General features: G+C 32.8%; 1 protein-coding gene across 7 annotated transcripts in view; it reads right to left on the reverse strand.

The window, feature by feature from the left end:
• The window catches only part of LOC101212255 (NAD-dependent protein deacetylase SRT1), a 57,695-nt gene extending 43,069 nt beyond the window's left edge, over window positions 1-14,626 (reverse strand). The window contains exons 1-5 of one of the 7 annotated variants that reach the window (XM_031888900.1): window positions 14,336-14,620; window positions 8,151-8,180; window positions 7,910-8,002; window positions 7,617-7,736; window positions 7,337-7,435 (exon numbers count right to left, since the gene is read on the reverse strand). In XM_031888900.1, the coding sequence (XP_031744760.1) occupies window positions 7,337-7,435; window positions 7,617-7,736; window positions 7,910-8,002; window positions 8,151-8,180; window positions 14,336-14,434 (441 nt within the window). In that variant the 5' untranslated portion in view covers window positions 14,435-14,620. Of the gene's footprint in view, window positions 1-2,479; window positions 2,705-2,776; window positions 3,997-7,323; window positions 7,436-7,616; window positions 7,737-7,909; window positions 8,003-8,150; window positions 8,181-14,335 lie in introns of those variants that run through there. The other 6 variants (XM_031888899.1, XM_031888894.1, XM_004148876.3 and 3 more) reach the window with 6 other exon arrangements.
• Between the last annotated feature and the right edge of the window lie 9,472 nt (window positions 14,627-24,098).

The raw sequence follows: 24,098 nt of genomic DNA on the forward strand, positions 1-24,098 counted from the left end.
ACGGCTCTTTTGAGATCAGTTTTCCAGTTTTGAGTTATTTATGGACTTGGTTATCTCTAGTGCAAATATAAGCACCCTTTTAAGCATTTTAAGTCGTTATTATCTTGTCTCTCATTGGCATTATTTTCCGTTCCGTAATCACCTTTGAGAGTTTGGGCTCTGGCCTTATTTTATTATATCCATGAAATGTTTCTATTCCAAAAAAAAGAGTGAAGTGATTGAAATGAGCATACAACCAAATAATCAAATTTCCACCCCCTCAAATCTTCAATATCTTTCAACTTGACCAATTCAAATTAAGCCAATAAGGAGCTGAATTCATTGACCAATTCCTTTGCCACAAAAAGTAGAACAAAACTAGATTGCCTACCATTCATTAAGAGAAAATGAAGAGTTGATTTGTAGAGGGTAAGACTGTATTAATCTATATTGAGATGTGCAATATAGGTCTTTTTATATAGAAGAGAGACCAAATATAAATAAGGAAAGAGAATAACAGTAAAAAATATATGTATTGATAAATATTCCTAAATAATTCAAATGCCCCCACCCCCCTGGAAACTGGTTTAAAAAATGTATTCCATAGCCAATTTGGTAATCAATCAAGATAGTGCCTAGAGAGTAATTTCTTTTAATAATAATAAAAAAAAAATAAAAAAAAAAAGACAAGAAACCTAATAAGGGCCTAAAAATCACTAGGCTCTCTAACGGTTAGGAATCCAAACACGTAAATCCTTTCTCCCACAGCTAAAATTGAACTCCCCCAACAGAGATAAAAAGGAGACAACATCAATCACTGTGTCACAGTCAAACATCAATTAAGAGTGAAAGAAAAGGAGACTGAGTTCCCTGACCTCTAACGGTTTTGGCATGCAAGTCCTCAACTGAATTTTGGCTTCTTTTGAAAGATCAATTAAGCTTGTTGTGTATTTTGCATTCTCTTGCTTGCTCGAGGTCTTGAAGTTTTTGTTCAGTTCATTTGTTCTGTTGTATTGAGATTGTTCTTTTAGCCCTTTTAGTCCCTTTCGCTCTTAATATATTTATCTTGTACTTTGAGCATTAGTTTCATTATTATTATTATTAATAAAGAGGCTAGATATTAGTATAGTTGGCCAAATTAGTAAATAGCTAGTAAGTTGGTTAGGGCTTTAGTTATAAATAGAAAGAGTGAGTTGAGAGGATGAGCGTGAAGTATTTTGTGGGATTTTCGTAGTTGGGAATTTGGGAGGCTTGAGCCCCTCGAAAGGCTAGGGTTTAGTAGTTACCTTGTTGATCGTTCTTATGATATTATAGCACATTGTCAATATATTTCCACATAATTCTATCTTTTAGTGTTTCTTTGTTTGTTCTCGAGTGTTCTTGTGAGGAGGTATCCATATATAGTTTCACTAAATGACTAAAAGGTCATGGATTCAATCCATGGTGGCTACCGAACTAGAAATTAATTTCCTATGAGTTACCTTGGCACTCAAATGTTGTAGGGTCAAGCGAATTGTCCCTAAAAAGCACATAAGCTAACCCGAACTGTCAGAAAAAAGAAAGCTATCCATGGTTGGCAGTCGTAGACTTGTGTATAGTATTGTTGCATCTAGATTAAAATATTAGTCATTTAAATCCTTTCTTTTTATAATTTGTTTCCTTAGTTGGGCTTCTCTTGTAATTTTTTCTTTTCTTTTTTTTTTTTGGAAAAAGGAAACCAACCTCTTCATTAAGAAAATGAATAGACATTACAAAGAATGCAAATAGGAGACAAGGTCAAAGCCCTCAGGATTAGCAAGTGCACCCAGACATCTCAACTAGGTTGACACCCCCTTAGAACTCTCATCGTATCCGAACTTGGACCAAAAGGTAAACCTAAAATTAAATCAGAAATAGAAATTCTCATATGTTTATATTTAATTTTACCCATTATTGGGTCAATTTCGAAATAAAAATAATAATCTCTCCAAAAATGGCAAGAGTTTACAACCATCCTTCTGAACCACCCTACTCGTCATCGACTCTAATGTGAGGTTGCTACAAAATCTTACATGTTATAGTATATAATTTTTTTTTTTTAAAAGGACAATCTCATTTATCAATAATAAATAAGATAAAATGATGTAGAACATCCTCCTTTCTTGATGTTTCTTTAAGTTCTTTAGTATTTCTTTAGCTAATTCTCAAGTATCTTGAATTACCATCCTTGTATCTTAAGATTAGTTATTCTTTAATTATTCTTGTGTATCTTGAGTTACCATTCTTGTATCTTGAGTTAGTTCTATAATAACCAACTCAATTCAAAGTTAGTTCTAAAATAACCAACTTTAATGAACTCTTGTAAACTTCCGGTCTATAAAAGGCTTCTCCTCTCATTAATAAAGATATCATAAAGTATTATTCATAAAATTCCTAAGCTTTACAGTAGCTGCATCAATTGGTATTAGAGCGTGATCCTAGCTCACCTTTCCCACAAAAAAAAAAAAAACTTGAATCTTACCACTCATAACCATGGACGCGGAAGCCTCCTTCGACCAACGCTTGCAGTTGGAGGAACAAGTTGTCGAAGAACTTCAAAAAGGACAGTCGGATATATAGTAATCATTAGTAGATTTGACTAATCTTTTTACCCGATTTCATGCCCAATCTTTAGAAGAAGCAATCTAACCCCCAAGAAACCCAATTGCAGCAAACCAAGAAAGGCAAGAAGGACCAAGAAACCCAACTGCAAACCAAAGACAACCAAGAAATCAATCTGTTCACATCCACAATAACCGGCTATATGGGAACAACTTACCTAGACATTTGTTAGACGATTCTGACTCTTCCGATGAAGACCGCTTGCTGAACATTCATCAAGAACCACAACGAGGGCTTGGTCTTCGACCATATTTTCAAGAAGATCAAGAAATACATATGAAAGTGGATCTTCCTACCTTCAATGGTCGAATGGACATGGAGAAGTTTCTTGATTGGATCAAGAATGTAGAAAAAAATTTCGACTATGCCAATACATCCAAACACAAGGTCCGATTAGTTGCTCTCAAACTCCAAGGTGCCGCAAGTGCTTGGTGGGATTAATTACAAAATAACAGATGACTCTTCGGTAAACAATTAATAAGAAGTTGGCCAAAGATGTTACATCTAATGAAGAAGAGATTCCTACCCATCAACTACCAGCAATTACTTTACAATCAGTATCAACAGTGTCACCAAGGTTCACGAAGCATCATAGATTACATAGAGGAATTCTATAGACTTAACGCTTGAAATAAACTTCCAGAAACAAAACCCCAACAGATTTCTAGGTTTATTCATGGTCTAAGAGATGAAATTAAGGATATTGTAAACTTACATCCTTTAACTTCTTTCAGATGCCATCTCCTTGGCTTCCAAGATTGAAGACAGTGAAGAGACCATGAAAACCAAGACTTATCAAAGAAAGAACAATTAGGACAAACAGCACAGAACTAACCCAACTAGTTCATTTAGAAACTTTCAACAAGAAATCTCCTCCACATCCTCACAGCCCGCTAAAAATGATGACAACCCACCAAAGATAACAACCACCAAACCAGGTGAAAATGCTACAAAAAATAAGGTTGATAACGTTTATAACTGTCCTACTTTGGGTAAATGTTTGAGGTGCGGACAACAAGGACATCTCTCCAACGAGTGCCCTCAAAGAACTTTGACAATTGAAGAAGAACAAGAAGTTGATGACTCGGATAACAACATCTATGAGATCTCAACACCAGATGAAGAAGATCAACTATCTTGTGTAGTTCAAAGAATTCTTTTCACTACTACAGTTGAACAAATACCTCAAAGGAATTTCCTTTTTTGAACAAGATGCTTGAACAAGATGCACTATTAACGGTAAAGTGTGTCAAGTTATCATTGATAGCGGTATTAAACCATCAATTCATCCAAAAGCTTAAGCTGGTGGTTGAAGGCACAACTTTAATTATATATCACCAACACTCCCCCTCACTTGTGGGCTTGAAATATTTGAAAGGCCCAACAAGTGGAAATTGATTTTAGATGGGGAGGAAACGACAATGCAGGGGCTTGAACACAGGACCTCCCTAGACCACCTGCTCTGATACCATATTAAACCACCAATTCATCCAAAAGCTTAAGTTGGTGGTTGAAGACAACTTTAATTATATATCACCAACAAGCGGTAGTAGTGAAAATTTAGTGTCCAAAAAGCTAGTTTCTGCCCTAAATTTGAAAACTGACCCACACCCGAATCCCTATAAGATTAGTTGGATAAAAAATGGGGGAGAAGCTACTGTTAGTGAGGTTTGTACTATTTTTTTATCAATAGGGCAGCACTATAAAGACCAAATTATATGTGATTGATATGGATGCTTGCCACATCCTTCTAGGACAACCTTAGCAATATAACACAGATTACATTCATAGAGGTAGAGCTAACACTATTGAATTTGATTGGATGAGTCATTTGTGTAGTTCTTTTACCTATAGGCAACTCCCCGTAACAAAACCTAACTCTAATAAAGGAAAACATTTTTTGTCAATAATCAAAGGTAAGGAGTTCCTGCCATCAAAACCAGCACCTATTTTAGCGTTTGTCATTAAAGGAAACAGCACTGCACCTTCAGAAAATCACCTACCTAGTGTAATATCAAACCTTCTAGAAGAATTTCCAAATATCATAGAACCAACCACTTCACTACCACCTCTTAGAAATATACAACACACTATAGACTTAATGCCCGGTAGTACCTTACCTAACCTGTCACATTATCGAATGAACCCTAGGAAGTACAAAATTACATGAACAAATAGAAGAACTCGTTAGCAAGGTCATATCTAACCTAGCCTAAGTCCTTGTGCCGTCCCAGCTTTACTTACACCAAAAAAGATGGCAGCTGGAGACTGTGTGTGGACAGTAGAGCTATAAACAAAATTACAATCAAATATAGGTTCCCCATCCCTCGTTTATCCGACCTCCTTGACCAATTAGGTAAGGTTTCCATCTTTCCCAAAGTAGATCTCGGCTACCACCAAATTAGAATTAAACCAGGGGATGAGTGGAGAACAGCCTTCAAAACTAATGAAGGATAGTTTGAATGATTAGTTATGCCCTTTGGTCTCTCAAATGCCCCTAGCTCTTTTATGAGATTAATGAATCAAATCCTACAACCTTTTTTGAATCAATTCATTGTGGTATACTTTGATGACATACTCTATAGCTCCTCTAAGGAAGACCACCTAAAACACATCCAACTACTTTTTACGACCTTACAAGAAAATGAGTTACAAATTAACCTTATAAAATGTGAATTTTTGTGTTATAGCATTCATTTTCTTGGATTTATCATAAGTTGTAATGGTATTTCTGTTGATCCTAAAATGATTGACTATATTAGTTCTTGGCCTCAACCAAAAACTCCAAAAGATATTCAATGCTTTTTAGGATTAGTTTCTTTTTATAGAAGGTTCATAAAGAACTTCAGCACTATTGCAGCACCTTTAACCAACTGTTTAAAGAAAGGTAGTCTCCATTGGGGACAAATAAAAGAAGACAGCTTCTGTCAATTGAAATTAGCTTTAGCTAACCCCCCTGTTTTAAAACTACCGAACTTTGATAAACCATTTGAAGCCACTGTAGATGCTTCGGGTTTAGATATAGGAGCTGTCTTTAGTCAAGAAGGTCACCCTTTAGAGTATTTTAGTGAAAAACTAAGTACTTCTAGACAAAATTGGAGTACCTATGAACAGGAACTGTATGCCCTTGTGCATGCTCTAAAACAATGGGAACATTATCTATTTGCTAATACTTTTATCTTGCTTCCTGACCACTTCTCTCTCAAATTTCTGAATTCCCAAAAAACAATTAGTAGAATGCATGCTCGTTGGTTACAATTCTTGCAAAGATTCAATTTTGTAATTAAAAATACTTCGGGCAAGTCTAATAAGGTTGCTGATGCTCTTAGCCGAAACGGTATACTTCTCACCACACTCCAATCTCAAATAATTGCCTTTGATCATGTTCCTACACTGTACCCTACTGACACTGATTTTAGAAGTATTTGGGAAACTTGCTCTAACCATAAACCTTACAAAGATTACCACATTGTTAATAACTTTCTATTCAAAGGTGATGTTTTGTGTGTTCCTCATACATCTTTAAGAGGGGAAATAATTAAAGAAGCACACTCTAGTAGATTAGCGAGACATTTTGGCTAAGACAAAACTTCGGCTGCAATTAACTCTAAATTCTTTTCGCCACAACGAATGTTACTAACTTCATCAAAAGGTGCTCTATTTGCCAAACAGCTAAAGGTAATTTTCAAAATACAGGTTCGTACACTCCTTTACACTGTTTGGAAGGAATTATCTATGGATTTTGTGTTAGGCTTACCTAGAACTCAAAGGTCACGATTCGGTTTTTGTAGTAGTAGATCGCTTTAGTAAAATGGCCCATCATCCCTTGTAAAAAAAAATTCTGATGCTTTGTATTTATTTCTCTTCGTTTTGGTTCTATTTTATCTTCATTTTTTCTGTTGGTTTTCGCCTTTTTAGCTTGTTCTTTGTGTTTGTTTTGTTTTGGTCGTTTTTTCCTTGTATTGGCTGAGGTCGTCTTTGGGTAGTTTGTTTGGTTGTTTGTTTTTACTTTTTGCTCTTTGTATAATTCTTTTGTACTTTGAGCTTTAGTCTCATTTTCCTTTATTAATAAAAAAGCTTGTCTCCATTTCAAAAAAAAAAAGATAGTCAAAAAGGAGTTGCAAACTAAGAAGCACGGACACTTCAGATTGGACAGCGTGTCCATGTCCAACACTTGGACACTCTGATACTTGGTGGGCACCTATTGGATACTTGTCCAACAAATGTATTAAACATGCATAGAACACTTATTGAATAGACTATAAAGACACATATATGACAATAATAATAACTTTTGAGCATGGAACACATCAAGCTAAGTTTTTAAGCATATAAATGCATCAATTCATTTACTATGAATTTTCTTTTACTATTAAAATGATATATATTTTTAAAATGAATATTTTAATAAACTTGTCCTTGCTATGTTGTGTCCTAGATTTTTAAAATATGGTGTCGTATTCGTGTCTCGTATCCGTGTTCGTGATTCTTAGACTGCAAATAGAAGAATCATATGTAACTATAGGAGCTTACTACTCTTTTGTCCTCTAGTGTAATTTACTAGTTTTTATTTAGGGTTTCCAAGTATGTATATACTGAACTCTATTGTAGTATAGAATGAAGTAAGGGAGTTATTTCATACTTCGCTCTAACTACAACAATGGGATACCAATCTAAACCTACAAAGAAAAGTAGATGACAGACCTACTGGACATACAGCGCAAAAATCAAATAACACTCCGCCTCCAATCTCTTTGTTGCCATCCAAAAATCTTCCATCTTCCGTCCACACTTCATCAAGTTGATTGACAACCAACTAAGTACAGTTCTCCAACGGAAAAAAAAAACATCACCCTTCTATCAGCTTGGGTATGATTCTCCTCCAGTTAGTCTAAAGAAATTAAATAAAATGTCCGTGTGTGTTTTGTATACAAATATATATAAGGGGCTTCAATATGTTAATATACATCCACTTATGAGAAAAAAATAAGCACTACCTGACTAATGATGAACTTCAATATACCAGCCTTCTCCAACTCAACCAAAGCCATATGAGTAATGCTTGGCATTGCACGATGAAACGGCAGCGATGCTTCTGGTAAGGCTTTACCTTCACGCTGTAGAATTACATCGTGTAACTAATTCATTTGTTTATGAACCATGCATGACCTAAAGTTTGATAAATTTCATTCTAAAAAACATTAGATTATAAGTTTCACTGGAGATGAAAAAAGGTTGCTCAAGCCTCAAATATGTAACTTGTTATACATAGCATAGAGATATAACTCGCCTGAAGGGTCCATATTCCTTTAGGACCTCGAAAATCAGGTATACCACAAGAGGTTGATATTCCTGCACCGGTAAACACTACTAAATGCTTACTCTGCAAGTTCAAACAAAATTCCTCAAGAGGTCAGCAAGAACCTAGAAAGAAGTACATTTCTTTTTTTTCTTTTCTTTTCTTTTTTTTATATAGGGCACTGGAAGTAATCAAATATCACAAATGAGATTTTTATAAAATCAATTTATACCTTTTGTATCATCATAGTTAGTCGTTCAATCTGCCACAAACAAAATGATGTTAAAATATCAAAAATCAAACATTTAAACCAACAATTAACTAAAATAATAAGAATGGTCTCTGAAAAAACACTTCATTGATTTATGTACTTTGAGCATTAGTCTCTTTTAATTTCATCAATGAAACATCTTGTTTCCTTTTCGAAAGAGACAATCAATAAGAACACTACATTAATAAGAAAGCCTTAGAAGACATGACATGAAACAAATACAGCAAAGATTTGCGAGAAAAAGTCAAATAGGTGAAAGCATATGAACTCCCAAGTAAAAATTTTAGAACTTTGAAACAACACATGGGGTTGATGGGATCTTAGTTGCACTGCAAGAAAAACCTTGCAAATACAACAGCCAGTAGTAGTAGTTTAGCGAGCACAGTCTTTTTTTTATCTATCAAGATGGAGTTTTTTAAAACTATACATAGATAATATATATTTTTGAAATGGAAACAAGATTTTTTCGCTATTAATGAAATGAATCTAATGCTCAAAGTACAAGATACAAAGCAAAAGGGGACTTAACAACACTTGAAGATACTAGACCATTACTAAACCAATACAATGATGGAACTGAAAAGATCAATCCTTCTATAATAAAGAGGCCAAACTAAATAACTAAATCCCAATAAACAAAAGGATACCCTAAACCCGAAACAGAAGCACAAAAAAGAAAAAAAGTTAACTAGGTAGGTTCTCTCTCCTCTCTCTCATCTCTGTCCACCTCTGTTCCGGCCACGGTTTTTCTCAGTGAACTTCAGGCGTATTCAACAGACTCAGAAATGGCAGTGAAGAGTTGAAAAATCATAGATTCCTACAACTGCACTGGTTCGAAAAGGGGCTGTTTCACATCCAAGATGTAGATTTTCGAAAAACTCTCCGTTTATCCAAGCACCAACTAGAATGGTTTGTTGTTTGAATTTCAGGTCTCGTCAAAGAACCTGATTGGAAGTTCTTCAAAAAAACCAAATATGATCGGAAGGAAGCTACAAGACTGACAAAATTCTGAACCCCATTAGATTAGTTTATGAGGTGTGTTGCTCAAAGTGCCTCTGGAATCCAATCATTTATTTGTATCTTCTCAAAGCAAGGATGGTTTTTCTTCCTGAATATGATTAAAAAAATTTTGAAGATCTATGACTACACACTACGGCAATCCACACTACACTCCGATTCTGACCAGTTAGGGTTGCGAACATCCCACCTTCTAGGTTCAAGTTATGCAGATAAATTCAAGTTCTCCGGAAAGGAAATTCACTCTGTTTTTAGTACTAGAAAACAGAGTTTAGATTTTGTCTCAAAAAATATGAATCAACCTTCAAGTGGAAGACCAAAACAAAGCATAGGAACATTTCCTACTTCTACTGGCCATGATCAAGAACAGAAGTACTGGGTTCGGAAGTCAGAAGACATTTAGAAGAAGAATTCTCAAATTTCTGGATACTTACAAGATTATTTGCATTTGACGAGGAAGGATATTAGAGTTCATTTGGAGGAATTGGTTCACCCAAAAATAAGCATCAATCCGCTATTTGCAGACAAAGCCGTTTTCAAAGTAACTCAAGGAAAGCTTGAAGATCTGATTATCACTCCAGGAAAGTGGTTCGATTACAGGAAATACCATCTTCTCTTTGAAAAATGGGATGAAGATAAGCACAGTAGACCAACTCTCATGGCAAGTTTTAGAGGGCGGCTATCAATAAAGAACCTCCATCTCAACCTTTGGCGAAAAGAGATCTTTGAAGTTATCAGTGTATATTTTGGAGGTCCAGATTGCATAGCATTGGACACTATCAATCTTATTAATTGCTCCAAAGGAAAAATTCAAGTACAAAAGAACGTATGTGGCTTCTTACCAGCTACTATTGAACTAAAGAGTTGAAACAGGGGAAGTTTTTTTCTTAACTTTGGCGAGTTTGAGCCAGCTGAAGTTCCAGAGTTCGTTAAAAAAGATTTATTTCTTAGTGATTTCACTGATCCGATTGATTTGAGTAGATTAAATTCAGTCGCCATCGATGAAGATGTTCTGGTGGAAGTTCTAGTAATGGGAAAACATCTATTTATGCAGAAAATTCCGTCGATTACAAGAAATTTGTTTGAAGCTTTGAGAAACGTCATGGAAGACGAAAAGACTATTCTGCCGGACACTGCCACAGCCAATACACTCTCACAGAAGTACAACACAGTTCAAGCACCAAAATTCAAAAACACGTGAAGAAGAGGGAGAGTCATGTGTCATTGGAAAATTAATGATGCCTTTGATGAAAGAGAAAATTGCCGGCCAAAAAATTAATTGCAGCAAAAGCCAGTTCCCCTCCCAAAAAACCACCCTGGCGCTTCTCCTTCAGATGAATCCTATGCATTATTTAGGATTAGCTCACAAGCGGTGGACCCCACAAAAGCATTCAATAAAGTAACGCCTAGCTTTTGGTATGCATATGGGGAAGAGGAAGAACCCGCAGCTAATTCTCCTAAGTCCACAATCGTCTATTCTAACAGCTTTTCATTTCCTCCTTCCCCTCAGATTCACCCAACCACTTCTTCAGAAAATAAAAAATAAAAAAGAGTGAAGTCCCCTACAAAGAAGCCCTCCGCTCAATCCGTTACAATTAATCATTAGTGTTTTTGGACATGATGAGGTCGCTAATGGGGTGTCAACTTAGTCGAGATGTCCTCGTTTTGGACATGATGAGGGCGCTAAGAGGGTGTCAACTTAGTCGAGATGTCCTGGTGCGCCTTCTAATCCTTAGGTTTTGCTCATGTATATCCCATATGTACTTTCAGATTTGGCTCTTTATTATTATTATTTATTAATAAAGAGTTTGTTTCCATTTCAAAAGAAATAAACAAAGCATATCCATCTTAAGAGACATCAAGCAGAATGCAAAACTTGAACCCTAAAAGAAATACTACTTTGAAAGCAATAAAGTCTAGAAAGTGAAAATAAAACATGTAGCTGGCCTGAATCTCAAACAACAGCCTCACTAGAAGCCAAAACACCAAAGGATAGACTTATAAACCAGACAAATAAAATCTTCAATCAACCAAACTTAAAAATCCATGGAGAAGACTTGCACAAGCTTAGATAATAAATATCTTATGAAATGAAAGAATTTTTTTAATGACGTGAATGAATTAAAAGAGTGGGCAGAGAGCCTTGACCCCAACAAACAAATTCACAAAAAGATGAGCTTAAAATTGACAGAGAGAGTAGAAAGACTATATGGGTACAAAAAGAGATTTGAGTTTGGCTGATTAGCAACCACAAAAACATAATCTACATATGAGGGGCGATCCCCTAACCATCTATCATCTCAAAAGAAAGTGCCAAGCTCATCACCCACCACACACGAAATCATATCAGAAAAAGAATGGAGCTTGATAGAAAGTACTTTTCACGCATTTTTGAATGTGCCTTTAAACCTAGCCAACATTCAACCAAAAGATGAGGATCATACTTACTCGGAATAATTCTATAGCATAGGTAATAGGATTCAATAGGTAAGTGTCATAACAATTTTGCCGATAACGCCCTTTTACGAACTCTTCAATTTCATAATTCTAACCCTCCCAAAAGAATGGATTTTCCCACAATCTCCTAGTTACCTACATGTGCACCTTTGTCTTCCTCCACACCTTTCCATAGAAAATCTCTCATGAGATTTTCCAAGCTCTAACACACAGAACATGAGAATCTAAAGAGAGAGAAAAAGGTAAATACAGATACCACTTAAGCCAGGCAAGTCTCCTTTCTTTTAAGAAAAAACTTCTCTTCCAAGGGGTGGACCTTTTCCTCACCTTGTCCTCCACCGAGATCCCAAAATAAATTTTCCTTGGGTTCTTTCCAAGAGAAATCCCAAGATGTGATGTCGGAAAAACACCCACCTCACACCCCACTACGTTAACCCCCACTCTCACCTAAGGTGATCACTGTTCAAGCCCAGAATCTAGCACTTTCCTTTCATTGATCTTAATGCTTAACATGCCTTCAAAAAATCACCTCTTCTCAGTGGTACTATAAATTTAAAAAAAATCTTTTGTACTTATAACTTCTCTGTGGTTTTTCGAGATTGGAAAGTTCCCCTATTGCTAACTTTGGAAAAAAATTCTCTCCTCCAACCTTAGGTTGTTTCTTTCCTTTTTAGGGTAGTTTATTAGGTTTCTTATCCCCAACAAGAAAAACAAAAGTCTTCACTTTCGCTGACAGTCGTTTCAATAATATTTTAGAGGTGGATGTAGCATTCTCTAATAATGTAACTTTGGATTAGTTCGAAAATAAATCAAGATTTGTTCAGAATTCTTATGACTTTTCGAAGGGATTCAAGAAGAACCATTTTCATATTTTATGAAGAACTAGAAAAAGGACTTCATTGATTCTGATTCAGATTATTCCAAAGATATAAGTGCTTCTGGTTTCTCCTCCTTCTCTAAGTCATGCTCCGCTCTCAAAGAAGATTCTATTGACTTTTTAGGAATTATTTTAGATCTCTCTCCTTTTTTTTCTAAAATCTTAATGAGACACAAGACATTATCAAAATAAAGGAAGTACAGATGGGTTGAGATGAGGTGACCCCAACAAGTGAAGGTAATTACAAAAAGCTTCTCGATTGGCGATAGAGTAAATTTGAACAAAAGAATAATTACAAGAAGAATTAGAAAGAAAGCACCAGCTAGAACAATAAATCATAACAGTCTCCCAAAAAATACCCTTGATTTGTTTATCCACTAAGAAAAGCGTCTAGCTTTTTCATACCAACAAAGACCTTGAAAAGCTTGATAGTTTAGAACGTCTTAGAGAGAGAGTTTGCATAACTCTCACATAATTTGATCCCACAATCTTTCAAAAGGAAAAAAACACTTTTATTTTTCACTCAAAATATTTCCATGAAGGAGAGATGGAGACTTCAAAAAAAATCCTTGAAGGAGTTCCAACTTCCTTTTGGATAGGAGAGCATAACACCTCTTCAAAAGCTTCATCATTAAGAACTTATTAAGAAGCCTCACATTTATCGCTTTGAATCTGCTCGTTTGAAGGCCTCCGCACGGTGTTCCTTTTTCAAGCAGATTGGGGTTTCTCCAATGCAAGACATTAGTCTCAACTTGGATGCCTTCTTTTATCCCTCTTAGCATCTTAAATTCGTTTGATAAACCTGTTATGCTTTCGTATTTGCTCCTTACATGTATTTCTGTTATTTCACTCATTTATGGTGTTTATATACTTAGAATTTTAGTCTCTTTTCGTTACATCGATAAAAAGTTTGTTTCTTGCTCGAAAAATAACCTTTCAAAGTAGGAAGATAACGTCAACCCAAAATCCAACCACAACAGTGATACCACCAAACTGGCAAAGCAACAACTTCGATCAAACTGATTTTAGACCAAAATCTCTTCCAGAGAAAACCTCCGTAAACACTTGGAGACAAGCAAGTCAAATATTCTTGTTCTTCAAGATACCAATACTGAAACCAACCAATGTGAGGAGATCATTTCACAGATACAGAAAGAACTGCCCTAAAAATCTGCTTGTCCCCCCTCCCCCCCCCCCCCCCCCAGAAAAAAATAGAGAGAGCGAGAGAAGAGAAAATCTTCTCAATCTTCTTACTAATACTATTGAGCTCTTCAAAATACCGTTTCATTTTGATAGATCAACCAAATCGTTGAAGTAGAGAGGAATCGAAATATATTCTTCTTCTTTCACTTCATCATTCTATTTCAAGTGAATTCACATATGCACCCACTGCATGCTTTTACTAAAGCCAAACACGTATGGTTTTGTCTGTAAAAGAAGCCGCATTTCCAATCACATACAATCTCCTGTTATCCTTCATACGGATTTACAAACATCAGCTCAATTACCCATAAACCAACTTCAAAGCAAACACACACACACAACATAGAATACATATCATAGATTCAAGATCTCGCCAAGAACACATTGTCAGACAATTAAAAAATTCAAGACCCCCTACTTCAAAAATGCATCATATACCCAAAAACATGCTTAACAAAAGTAACATTGATCGACACAACAATTACAAAAGATGGCACAACACTACCAATTACTACGACAAACAAAACACAAGATCAGAAGTCCAAAACAAAACCCCAGAAACGAAATTACACAGAAGAAAAGAAATATCGACCTTTTCTTCTAAGACATGAGGTGGGTCAAAATGTTCTGTCATTCCCACTTTTCCTACGTCTTCTATGTACGAAAGCTTCTCTGCGTAGCCCAGAGACATGGTGATTGAGCTGCCTGTTGTGACCCACTTTCTCTTAGTTTCGCCCACAAAATCTAAGATGATCAAAGAGAAGTTCCGGACACGAAAGTCAGGACCCTTCTTCTTTCCTCCGTCCCCGTCCTCTATTTGCTCATAGTACTTGAAGCATATGCTCCTTTTTGGCAGACCCAAAGTCTATCGATATATATATATGAAAATAGAAGAGGAATTATGAATTTGAAACCATCTTTCTTGGAAGTTTTTTCATATCAAAAATTGTTGTTTGTTAATTACAAATTTTTAAATGATATGTTTAAGTGGATGATAATTCTGTTCGTTGTCACATTTTGACGATATATATAAGATATGTTTAGTAATATAGTGCTTTTGTTTATGGTTTTTTTTATAATGTAGAATATTTAGATAAGACCATGTGAACCAATTAAGGTGTGAGTTTAAATAATTTTAATTGACAACATAAATGAAAATTTTATTTACAAAAGATTTGGAAGACCTTGGAGAATAAATTATCGGAGGATCAACAAATTTTACGTTTCATTCAACATTCAAATGTTTAAGACATTCTTTAAAATCAATTTGGATGACAATTTAAATACAAACCATCAGACATCAATTGAATTAGACTCTTATTAGCATAATTTCATGTTTAATTATATCTATCTTTGATTTAAAAAAATAAAAACAAAAAGTTTGGGAGATTTAATTTGTTTTGTAAGATATTTGGAGTACAAAAATCATACTTCTGAGTAATCTGTAGGTGTGATGTGATATGAATGAATGCGTGCATAAATAATAAATATATAATTAGTTTTTTTCCTTAATAAAACGTTTTTTTTGTTCTTTAGTTAAATGAGTAACTGTTTTGATTTGTACTGGACTTGAAAAAAAGTTGAAGTTTGAGTTTCGAAAACATACTATTAATTATTATTAATTGTAAAATGTATGTTTCTTATATATGTTAGACATATAGTCAAAGTATTACTCTCTATTTGCATTAACAATTTATCACATTTTGTTATTTTATTAGATTAGGCCTAGAATGTAATCTATTTAGCAGGGGTGGTTTGGGTTAAATTTTTAGTTGGGTTGGGTTAGGTTAGAAAATTGGAAAAAAAAAAACTAGATACAAGACATAAAGACGAGATAAATTTGGGGTATTTCGACATGCAGTCATAGGCAAACAAGGCCTTGGACGAGCATGCTCATTACACTAGACACCCAGCATGCAGCCATGTGTGCGCATGAGGTTAGCATGCGACCCAAGCCCATCATAGCACACTGGCCCCTCCTCTGTCGCCCATCAGAGCGCGTCGGCCCCCCTTTGCCACCCATCAAAGCGTGTCAGCTAATGCCAAAGGGCATTTTTGGGTCGTTCTTTTTATATTTTTTGTCATTTCTAAGTTATCATCTGTGAGTGACAAAACGATTTTAAGTTGATTTTCTGAACATGGTTTACTATCAAATGTTTAAAGCGTGATTTGATGACTGAATGCTTAAGTATAGCGATTTACAAAGTATTTACGGAGCATTTATTTGTTAACAAGATTTACGAGCAAGTTTGTTTATGATCGGTCTCCAAAGTATTTAAGTTAAATAGTGATTTTAGAATGTTTTAGACTATACCTACAATGATCTAAGATATATAGCAACCCTTCGGCAGATATAACATGTGCATAAAGGTTCCTTTGACAATAGTATTCAATAGATATCTAGTATCCTATCATTACGACAAATTAATGAGGTGAGGGTTCCACATATGCCTAGTTCCATCTCAAGAGATGAGGGCATGTACGAACGTCTAGTCTCCATGAATTCTAGCTATAACAAGTGAGGGCACTACTAATGCCTAGATTTCGTCTCGTAAATATCATATCACAAAATTAGGGTCCATCAGAATGTCTAAGATTCCATCATTGTGATTTATGTGATATAGCAATTGGAAAAGAAGTTTTGAAGGTTTTATGTTATGTTATGTTTCATGATTTATTTATACAAAGACAAAGTTTAAAGTTTATTTATTTCAAAAATATGTTTTGCAAAATCGTCACTCAGTGGGGTATTTAACTCATCATTTCCAAATGTTTTCTCTCTTTCCATGTATAGATTATGAAGTTCTGCGTGCTGAACATACTACTGCAAGGCGAAGTTAATTTTCAGTCATGAAAGAATACGTTTTAGTATAAGTATCGTTACGTTTTATTAAAAGATTATACTTCCACGTTTTGTACATTATACTTGGTATTTAATCAAAGTCATTTCCAAATGGGTCATACTACGACTTTAAAGTATTTTTCAGTTTAAAGAAGTCCGCTAGCAAATGTTTTATGTTTTCAAGTAAGGGTTAACTGAAAATGTTTTAGAGGTGAATGGTTTCAGTTGACATCATGCCACCTCTTGGATTCAAAGCAGGTGATATGAGAGGGGGGAATGACAATTTATCTCTAAATACCCACCCATATGTAAAACTAGTGTTTGTGCATATGTCATTGATCGACACGGCTAGAGAACAATTAGATTACAAATCTCTTGCGATTCAGTGGATTTTGAGTATTGAGTTTGTTTGGTAGAAAATTTGAAAACAAGAGATTCAATTAAAACAAAATTGTATTTTATATCTCTAAATATGTATTTGGTGGCAGATTCAAAAATTGGACTGTAGTTATAAAAAATGTTTAAAAAGTGCAATTTTGATCTCTTTCATTTGGAAAAAAAAGTTAGAATTTAACCTATAAGTTTGATAAAACTCCATATATAGTTCCTATGATTTGACAATTTTCATAAATAGTTTCTACATTCTATTTTTAAAAAACCATAGGGACCAAAGTTGTAATTTAACCTAAAAATCTATATGAGTATTATTTTAGTGTTTTTTTTTCAGAAATAGAAGAATTTGACCAAATATTTACATTCCATAAAACAAAAACACTAAAAGATAAAATTTACTACACTTGATTTTTTATGAAATGTAAATATTTTCTCAAATGTTCTATTTTTGACCGTTTCTTTTATTAATAGTTTTGTATCATTATATAATTTATAATACATATTATATTAAAAAAATAATTGAGTTTATAAGAAAACATATAGGACATGTTTGGGGAAGAGTTTATGGGGATTAGAGTTATCATAATCACACTCCTTGTTTTGGGGAAGAGTTAGCATTAGAGAGGGATTAACATGGACAAATTTATTAAAAGGCCAGAGGGCACCCTGTTCACATTATCGGTTTTTATATTTTTAATATTAATTTTAAAGTGTTAAATTAAAATATATATCAAATTTAGCTTCATTATACATAAATTCTAGTTCTGTTGTAGTGTTGTGCTATCTGCACAACCCTTTGGTTATGAGTTTAAAGTCTTGCATACTACAACTATTTTTACAAAATAGCTTTTATTCCAAATATTAATAATTTTTTTTCTTCAAATATTACATTTCTTCCTAAATTGTCACAAAACAAAATCATCAATAATTTCCTTTTATCAAATAGCAATAATTTTTTTCCCCAAATATCAGATTTCTTCCTAAATTTCAATGATTTCCTAAAATGAAAATAATTTTTTAAAAAGGGAAAAAAGACTCCTCTAAAATAAAACCCTAAATTTATTTCCTAGCGCTCGTTTGTTATCTAACAAATTTTTTCTAAAAAATGCAACAAAGTCGGTGATCCAAACTTCCACTCTCTCAACAATATTTCATGAAAAATGTATTTTTCTTTTTTTTTTAATGAAAATTTTAAATTAACAAATTTACATGACAAAAAATCATGTGGAAATTGTTGGGTTTTCTTCATTGTTACAAATACAGTGAATGTTATTGGAGCGTCAGTGAAATGTCGAGCTATTTTTGTTAACATTATTTAATGTGTTTATTATATAGTGTATGGTGCCCTTATATAAAATTTCTAGATCCACCATTGGGGATTAGGGTACCCCTCTTTATTTTTAAAATTTCACAACTCTATTATTATTGTATTAGTGAGATTTTGTAAATATTAAAAAAGATATACAATTTTATTTTTTCTTATTAGAAAAGTATTAAAATTTTAGTTTTCGTTTTAGCTTTTTTAACTCGGTATTGTATTTTACAATACTAGTAGAAGGTGAACGGTAAAATTTTAGAAAAAGAAACTTATGAAAATTAATTTTATAAGATTTTAAAAAAGTAGAAAGTTAAAAATTTAGACCCTTTCATACAAATAATTATTTGGTTTTTGTTTTCCTTTCTTTTATAAAAATTTAGCTTATGAACATTTTTTTTATTAACTAGTTACCAACTTTACAAATAATTTTTGAAAATTAAATTGAAATTTGAAGAAAAATACACTTTTTAAAAAGCTGTTATTATTATTTTTTAAAAAATTTAGCTATTAATTTCATTCTTCTAGTTAAGAAACATGACTTAATTTAAAAAATAACAAAAAGCTAAAATTATTTTGTTTATTTTTTATTTTGTTTATTTTTTAAAATTAAAATTAAGTTGATAAACATTATTTGCATACACGAGCTTCAATAATTTGTTATAACTTTTTACTATTGTTTTACTAAATCAAAATTTGAGAAACTACAACCAAAAAAAAAAAAAAATCAAAGGTTGTTTTCATTTTTAGAATTGGAATTTAACTAGAAATTTTAATTTTATTTAACATTTGTAGAAAAAACAAGCATTAAGTTTAATAAATATTATAAAAAATTGTAAAAAATAATTTTAATAAAAAATAGAAAACAAAAAGTTACCAAAAAAAACAAATAACACTACTTATCATAATACTTCCTTAAACACATATTATCATAATCCTAGAATTATCATAACTCTACCCCTCCTCCAAACGCCCCATAGTATTTTTAAATGTTTTTATATGTATTTAATATAATTTTGCTTTTTAAAATGTAAATTCAAATTCTAAATACAATGAAAATATAAAACGTTGTTTTCAGAATTTGTGTACTATTTAGATCATAAAATTCAGATTGTCTGCCAAACGTATATTTGCTGAAGAAACAGGTCTTAAAATTATCATTGATCTATGATCGCTACTAGATTTCATACCATTCTTGAAAAATACAGCAACTTCAAAAGATAATGAACTAAAATTTCTTACTGTTTGGAAAAGCCATAGTAGAAGAAAATCACACTTCTATGTTTTTCAAACTCAAAATAACATTGAGTATGTCTCACCACACACTCATCCAAAATAATCCACAATCCCAATCAAAGTTTCAATACAATCTTAAAAAATAGTTACAAGGATTACATCAAACGACAAATTCTTCAAAAGTAGGTTTCTTAACACAATCGTCATCATTTCTAAACTAACCTCATGATTGACACAAAACATACATGTGTAGACATACATAGCAAAAAAAAATAAAAAAGGAAGAAGAAGAAAAAAAAAAAGAAACCCACAATCATTGATGAGACGCTTAACAAAAGTTTGGATTTTGACTGCTACCTGGGGTGGGAGAGAGAAAACATTGAGAACGTGAGCTAAAACTCAGTGAGTGACAAGTTTTTAAGAAGTAAAACTTCTAAACATACTTTAAAAAGTGTTCAAAATCCAAACACTCGTGTATAATATTGTATCATATGATCATTAAATTTGAAGTTTTTCACAATCATTTACACTGGTCTACATGATCGATTACCATAACCAACACGATCGATTACCATAACCAACACGATCGTTTAAAGTATATTATTTCACTACACGATTGTTTATTCTGACATAAATGATCGTGTATACAAAATCAACGATCATTTATTTCTTATGCTTTCTCGTCATCATTTAGAGTTTATTACCCAATCGTTTAAATTTGAAATCTTTTTTCTCATCGTTTAAAATGAACTACACCATCATTTAGGTTGTGATACAGAATCGTTTATAAAAAGATTACTCGTGCACATGTAGTCAATTAATCATGTGTTGACTGAGACATTTTTTGTATTTCACATTGTGGACCTGTAGGTTCTTTATTTTTTCAAAATTGTTCTATACAGTGTAAATATTTTACTGGTTTGTAATAATTTTTAAAAAACCTCATAAATCTATCGGTGTCTATTATTTATATAATTTAAAATTTATATTTTGTAAATATTTTGATTCATTTTGTTATATTTGAAAATGGTTCTAAATAGAATTAATTTATGTTATTTTAATGGTCCATTATTTAACTTAAATAAATAAAAAAAGATGATAGTTAATTATTTAAAATAAATAAAAATATAAACTTATTAACAACATTTATAGTGTTCGTATACAATATCAAGTACAATAATAATCTAATTTAATTTTGAATTAAAACATTTTGTTCTCATACATCTTATTTTTTGATATGTGTATTTGATAGAATAAAAATGTGTTATCTAATTCTGCTTAATTTTGGATTGTTCCATGATTGTAAGTACTAATTATTTGACCACTTTGTATTTCATGTTCTCATCAAAGGTAGACTGTGGTGTTGATGTCGATATGATGCTAAAATGAGCTAAAATGAAGTCATGATGCACCAATAGGGACAAACATGAAGTAAAGGCCACATTTGGCCCTTGCCTTGTAGTGTCACGATGCCCTAAAGTGTTGTGTCCAGTGCTAGACGGCAGTAGCATCATAATCTACAAAAAGGCAACAACAATGAGAAGCTGCCTTACAGCGTCGTAGCACTCCAAAGTTCATTTGTAGGTAATTTTTCGTCAGTTGTAGCATCGTCACGTTTTGTAAATATATTGCCTAGGTTAGATCATCTTCGAATCCAACCACCCAATGATCGATTTCTTTCTACTTTCTAAGTCTTTTTTACTAGTTTTATCCATGTAATCTTTCCCCTCATCATCCCACACGTGGATTAGAGGCTAAGATACATGTTTCTAGCTTGGGTTGTTTAAGATTTTTCCTATTTTGATGTATTTGTTTAAGATACATCTTTTTGTTGTTAATTCCATTATGTTTTAAATGAATTTATATCTTGCTACCACATATTTGGGGATTGTTTGATTACAACTTTGTTGAAGCATTAGGTTAGAATTAGGAGTGAAATCGGATTGGGGACATTCTCAACCCAACCCATATTTTTGGGTTATTTAGGTTAGCAACCCGGATAACCCGAATTTAGTTTCTAACTCAACCCATATTTTATGGGTTGAGTTGTCGGGTTGTATATATAATTTTTTTCCCGTTTTCTAGTTTCTAATGATTATAAAAGTTTGAAATTGTTACAGTTAAATTTCAAACATACATAATTCAAACTTTCATATAAAATATCCAAGATTTATATACCTTTAATTTGTTTTTTATTAAAATAATATATATTTATTTATATATTATATTAATTCGGGTTGGGTTGGGTTGAATCGAATTTTTCAACCCTCCAACCTGAGACCCAACCCAACTCGAAAAAATCAAAATTTTTAACCCAACACAACCTATATTTTAACCTAACTCAACCCAACCCTTATAATATGGATTGAGCAGTCCGGATTATTTGGGTTCAACCCATATGTGTACACCCCTAGTTAGAATTACTTGCTAATTAATTGGATGAGCATTGATCAATCTAACCTAAATTAAATTTGCATGAATATTTAGTTAGGTGATTGAAAACTAAATATTCTACCTAAATAGCCTTAGATCTTAATACAAACAATATAAGTTTGGATTTGTATACTTCTGATCGATTTGATTAGTATGAATTAGTAATTATTTAGGACAAATCTATTTGGCTTTTCCAATTGATTTGGTAAGTTTCTTTAGTAGTGAGAAACGCACGATTGAATACATTCAGAAGGGATAGAATTCATTCTTGCAATTTAATATTGAATTCACTAAATTTACTTTTAATATTAAATTCACTCCAATTTAATTTCTTGCAATTAAAACCAATTTCACACCCCTGGCGGTTACCCTTGGGTTGGAAAATATTTACATGCTCTGTGTTCAACCCAACTTGCTACTAAAACTAGTCCTTGGTGTCTGATCCGATAAATTACTTGATATGAATTTAACTGATAAAATTTGTTACATCAAATTGGCGTTGTTGTCCGGGAGCACTTTGATTTCTCTTTTAAAGAGTTTTCAATCTTTTATCATTCCTTATTTTTCTTTCTTTGTATGATATGTTCCTCACAATATGGGAATTTGTTGTTAGTATTTTGTAGAGCTTGGATGGGAGGAAAAGAGGCAAAAGAGAGAGCCCTACAAGAAGAAACACGTGTAGAAGGAAGTAAACACCTAGCCTATTAAGAACAAGTGGATTATGAGGTGTTGATCAAATTAGGTGAAGGTTTTACATGCATTTTGCATGTTAATTTTTTTATAAAATGTTTTAAAAAATCATTTTCCATTATGTGGTATTGGAGCATGCTAATTTTACTCAATTTCATATGGTGGGTGTGTTAATTTATTAGATAAATTGTGGTTTAAACTAAAATAGATATAGAATGTGGTTTTAGCCTAAATTAAGCTATTGTTTGTAATAATTATTGTAATTGGCTCGGGTTCTATAGTCATTTTATTATTTCAAATGGTTTGTAGTTTTTTTTATGTTTAACAAATATTTGCACAAAAGGAGTTAAAGGCATCAACACAAACAACAAGGAGTTCTAGATCATTCCTTTACTGTGAGACTTGTATTTGAAATAGAAGGGTCAAAATTTTGACTAAGTAATAATTAGGCGTTTTGAGAAGAAGCTTGTGTTTTGAAGTATGTGCTACGATGAAGCGAGATAAAGGACTATTAGACGTTGAATTTACCATGCAAAATGAAACCAAGCGAGGAAATGTCTAATCTGACTTGACAAGGGTTACATGTTAAGGTGGAACTTAAGTAAGATTAAGTGCAAATTTGAAGGTATAAATAGAGGAAGACATCAAAATATTAAGAGTATTACTCAGAAATTGTGTGAAGTAAAGTGTTACTTCGCTTAGTTGCTTTTAGGTGATAAAGAATCCCTGAAAATTGGATCTAAAAGTCATGTTAAACAACAATACTCAAAAGAACACAGCTCCAACAAGCCCAAAACCAATTTGATTTCAACCTCTAAGATAGGCTAGTTACAGATTGCTAAGATGATCTAAGAAACCAAGGATCAGACAAAGTTTTGAATTCTCATCAACCCTCGATCTTCAAAGCACTCCACAAGCATGACAGATCAACTCTTACTTGAATGCTCCAAATATTCATGCATTCTATCACTAACACACAAGAACAAAATTCTACGTTCTAAAATTTTCAGATTTCATTTATCCAAAATCTTCTTTTTAAATGTGAAAATTACAACTCTATTTATACTAATTAAAATATGAAATGAAATGTCACAACATTTAGTTTTAAGCCCTTTCAACTATCATAATAAATGAAAACATATGACATTAAATAAATATATAATTTATTAATAAACATTTAATTTTATGACTTTTAGATTGCCCAAACAACTTTTCAACTTCCAACAATTGCATCTCTTCAACCTTTTCATTTGATTCAATTATGATTTCTTAATTCATATCACTAGGCGAGAAGAAGAAGAAGAAGAAGTGAAGTTAGGCGTTTTGCGATAAGGGATAAATTAAGTCTTCGTGAGTGATTTTCCAAAGTGTTTGTATATTTTTAAGCTTTCCTTTATGTTTTGAGGTTTGTAAAAGAATGATGAACTTTTTTAAAAAAATAATGTG

Source organism: Cucumis sativus, chromosome 7, assembly GCF_000004075.3.
Source record: "Cucumis sativus cultivar 9930 chromosome 7, Cucumber_9930_V3, whole genome shotgun sequence".
Taxonomy (NCBI): domain Eukaryota; kingdom Viridiplantae; phylum Streptophyta; class Magnoliopsida; order Cucurbitales; family Cucurbitaceae; genus Cucumis; species Cucumis sativus.